This window comes from Gadus macrocephalus, chromosome 7, assembly GCF_031168955.1.
Source record: "Gadus macrocephalus chromosome 7, ASM3116895v1".
Classification (NCBI taxonomy): domain Eukaryota; kingdom Metazoa; phylum Chordata; class Actinopteri; order Gadiformes; family Gadidae; genus Gadus; species Gadus macrocephalus.
In genome coordinates, this window is record NC_082388.1 from 7,439,965 (window position 1) to 7,444,964 (window position 5,000).

General features: G+C 48.1%; 1 protein-coding gene across 1 annotated transcript in view; it reads left to right on the plus strand.

Moving 5' to 3' along the window:
* Positions 1 to 5,000, plus strand: part of LOC132461172 (usherin-like) — a 6,389-nt gene that overhangs the window by 1,185 nt on the left and 204 nt on the right. Inside the window, exons 3-4 of the mRNA XM_060056216.1 lie at positions 1,941 to 2,158; positions 2,352 to 2,488. Coding sequence (XP_059912199.1) covers positions 1,941 to 2,158; positions 2,352 to 2,488 — 355 coding nt within the window. The remainder of the gene's footprint in view (positions 1 to 1,940; positions 2,159 to 2,351; positions 2,489 to 5,000) is intronic.

Here is a 5,000-nt window from a genome sequence, read left to right on the forward strand (position 1 = left end):
CACACACACACACACACACACACACAGGTAACACACACACACACAGGTAACACACACACACACACGCACACACAGGTAACACACACACACACACACACACACAGACAGGTAACACACACACACACACGCACACACAGGTAACACACACACACACACACACACACACACACACACACACACAGGTAACACACACACACACACACACACACACAGGTAACACGCACATACACACACACACACACACACACACACAGGTAACACGCACATACACACAGGTAACACACGCACACACACACATAACACACACACAGTTAACACACACACACACACAGGTAACACACACACGCACACACAGGTAACACACACACACACACACACACAGGTAACACAAACACACACAGGTAACACACACGCACACACAGGTAACACACGCACACACAGGTAACACACACACGCACACACACACAGGTAACACGAACACACACACACAGATGTAACTCACTCAATCCCTCCCTCCCTCCCTCACTCACTCACTCACTCATTCACAATCCCATACACACTCAAAATCACACACACACACACGTCCAAACACACACACACTCAGGCATGTATAGCCCATAGATACAGCCTTAGCCTCACTTGTAAGTCACTTCAGATAAGTGTCTGCTGAGTGACTCGCATGCATGTTCTATCCACATTCCCTTCTCAACGTACACTTGCTGTTACACTTCCTACCTTCAGATGTAACCCGGTAGAAAGTAATCACTGTCACACCCAACCACAAAGCAATGCCAAGCAGACTGCGTGCGTGTGTGTGTGTGTGTGTGTGTGTGTGTGTGTGTGTGTGTATGTGTGTGTGTATGTGTGTGGAGAGGTGTGTGTGTGTGTGTGTGTGTGTGTGTGTGTGTGTGTGTATGTGTGTGGAGAGGTGTGTGTGTGTGTGTGTGTGTGTGTGTGTGTGTGTGTGTGTGTGTGTGTGTGTGTGTGTGTGTGTGTGTGTGTGTGTGTGTGTGTGTGTGTGTGTGTGTGTGTGTGTGTGTTAAGGCTTGCTGAAGGTCGTGGCCTGCTTGTTGACCAGAGAGAGTGTGATCAGTATGCAGGGTCAGACCACAGTAAGCCCTTTAAGTCCTCAGGAAACAAGTATTAGCATAGCAGCGCCACCGCACACCTCCACACACACACACACACACACACACACACACACACACACACACACACACACACACACACACACACACACACACACACACAGGACTCTACTACCACACACACACACAAACAAACACTCCATACAGACACATACTTCCTACACACACACACACACACACACACACACACACACACACAGGTAACACGCACATACACACACACACACACACACACACACACACACACACACACACACACACACACACACACAGGACTCTACTACCACACACACACACAAACAAACACTCCATACAGACACACACTTCCTACACACACACACACACACACACAGACACACACTTCCTACACACACACACACACACACACACACACACACACACACACACACACACACACACACAACTCTCCACACACAAACACCCACACAACTCTCCACTTCCACACACACCAGTCCCCACACACACACACGCACACCCACGCAGATAAACACTCATCCTCCATCTTTCTTACCTCTTACAGGCAGACAATCTCAATCTCAAGATGAATCTCTATCTCAAACGAACCCACACATAGGCACACACAGATACAGACACACACACACACACACACACACACACACACACACACACACACACACCATCTCTTCTGCATGATTTCTGAGACTACATGACCTGTTTTATGAAGTTGTTTTTGTTATTTGGTTATTTTGTACCATATAATATAATATATCGGCAGTCGCTTGAGACCTGACAGTCCCTCCTTCCTCGCAGGCGACCAATAGGAACAGAGGAGGAGCTCCTGGTCTTCATCTGGACCAATGGGCCGCTGGAGTTCATCGACGCCAGCCACGCCCTCCAGCCCTTCAGCCAATACCAGTACAGAGTCCAGGCCCGCAACTCCAAGGGTTCTGCTGAGAGCCAATGGGCTTCGGCCCGCACTCTGGAGGCGGAACCAAGGGAAATGGCCTCGCCCACTGTAGTGCCCACTGGTATGGAAACAGTACATCACCATAAAAAAAACCTTTATTTAACAGATATAATTGAACAAAACTGTATAAAAACACACGGCCATTCGTAAATTTTTTCAGCAAGCGGTCTGACTGGAGAATAAAGAATTGCTGACTAAAATGTTCCTAATGAGCAACATGAAACGTTGTCGGTAACTGATGTGTGTTTCCTCAGGGGCGTACTCGGCCCGTCTGACGTGGACTGGTCCTCGCCAACCCAACGGACTGGTGTCCCAGTACAGAGTGGTTTACAGGAAACACCAGCTGGACCCAACGCTCAACACTTCCTCTGTCATCGCTCTGACTGTGGAGGCAAGACACGCACGCACGCACGCACGCACGCACGCACGCACGCACGCACGCACGCACGCACGCACGCACGCACGCACGCACGCACGCACGCACGCACGCAGACAGACGGACACACACAGACGGACACACATCCACCTATTCTCATACTCCTTCACTTTGACATTTCACATTTTAAAATAGTCCTCCATTTAAGTTATTCTTATGAAAACACTACCAACATCTAACAAAATCAATATAAAATTGGCTAATGTTGACAATGCTCACTCACTCACTCACTCACTCACTCACTCACTCACTCACTCACTCACTCACTCACTCACTCACTCACTCACTCACTCACACACACACACACACACACACACACGTGCAAACTTGGTTAACACTTCACATATGAATTGATGTGAGTGTGTGTGTGCGTGTGTGTCACTTTTGCACTCATGTTGGTTAAAACACGCGTGGATCTCAATGCGACGGCCACCTGATGTCTGCGTTCTACCAACGATTCAAACCCTGATGCAACCCCTCTGTAAAGAGGAAGCCAGAGAGGGAACGGACGATCTCATGAGAGACCAAAGCAAGGAAGAGCGAGGCAGAAGGAGAGCCAGGCTGAATGAGAAGAGGAGGGTGGGAGAGGAAGGGGCTGAGGGGAGTAAAAGTGAGGAGAGAGTGGGAGTGATAGATGGGGTGGGGGGCCAGACAGGGGGAGATGGAGGAGCCGGGCGGTATGGATCTATATTCAGTCCATAGCCGTGGCCTCGCCCGTCCCCCCCGCTGACCTTTGGCTTGTCACTCATAATTAATACAAGATGTAAATAGAGACCTTTAACCTTCTCATTGATATGGGGCACTGTGTGTGTGTGTGTGTGTGTGTGTGTGTGTGTGTGTGTGTGTGTGTGTGTGTGTGTGTGTGTGTGTGTGTGTGTGTGTGTGTGTGTGTGTGTGTGTGTGTGGCTCATTGACTTGGCATATACCCCTATTGTGGTGACAGTCGTTTGTCATTGAGGGGCCTGGCTAAAACGCTGCCTAATCTGTAGGAATACTCAGGGATAGTAAAGGATTGTAAAACTCTGTGAAAAATGTAAAATCAACTCCTATATCGGGTGGTAATCATCTAAGCACACAGCTCCTGTACAATTTCAATACAAAATGAAAATCCCAACACATTTTCATTTGCAAGTTAATATTTTATACAAATGTAGTATTTCGTTTGGCCTTATTTCAAAATGGATCTTTAGCAGCTTTTACAACAGCCCTTCTTATCAGTGTCACTTTCTGGCATCTGATGTGCTTTAACTGTAGTAGTCATCAACAGAACCGGGTCAATATCTGGCAGCGGGTCTAACAGCATTGATCCCAACCCAGACAACTGTTGAGCATCACCACCAGTTGGTTCCTGGTTTCCTTCACAGTCTGTGTGTCCTACCTTTCTCCCTCACACACTCATCTCTGGGACTGTTCTTCTCCCTCACACACTCATCTCTGGGACTGTTCTTCTCTCTCTCACACTCATCTCTGGGACTGTTCTTCTCCCTCACACACTCATCTCTGGGACTGTTCTTCTCCCTCACACACTCATCTCTGGGGCTGTTCTTCTCCCTCACACACTCATCTCTGGGACTGTTCTTCTCTCTCACACGCTCATCTCTGGGACTGTTCTTCTCTCTCACACGCTCATCTCTGGGACTGTTCTTCTCCCTCACACACTCATCTCTGGGACTGTTCTTCTCTCTCACACACTCATCTCTGGGACTGTTCTTCTCCCTCACACACTCATCTCTGGGGCTGTTCTTCTCTCTCACACGCTCATCTCTGGGGCTGTTCTTCTCTCTCACACGCTCATCTCTGGGGCTGTTCTTCTCTCTCACACGCTCATCTCTGGGGCTGTTCTTCTCTCTCACACGCTCATCTCTGGGGCTTTGTTCGTCTGCTGCTGTCAGGACGCAGATCCACTGAGACACTCTCTATTTAATTTTAATACCTGTATTTATTAGTCAGTAGTTTCATGTCTGTACGCTGTCATACTCGACCCCCTCCCTTCTCTTTCATTCCCCTGTCATACATTTGAAACCTGTAGTCTTGTTTACTTTTATTAATTTTTAAAGGGAAATTTTTTTGTAAAATCAAAGTGTTTTTATTTGTATTTTTTTATTATGATTATTATTCGTGGTCTTTTAGTTGTTTTTAGTATTTGTGTATTGTGTGTGTGTGTGTGTGTGTGTGTGTGTGTGTGTGTGTGTGTGTGTGTGTGTGTGTGTGTGTGTGTGTCTGTGTGTGTCCCAGGCTGGGCTGAGCGCCCCGTTTCATGCCAGCTTGGCTGATTAATGGGGTCGTCATGGCAATCGGACGGAATGAGGGTACGGAACGCAGGCGGTCCGCCCTGTTAGAACCCCATGTTCCTCTGGCACGCACACACACACACACACACACACACACACACACACACACACACACACACACACACACACACACACACACACACACACACACACACACACACCGGTACACATAGTTT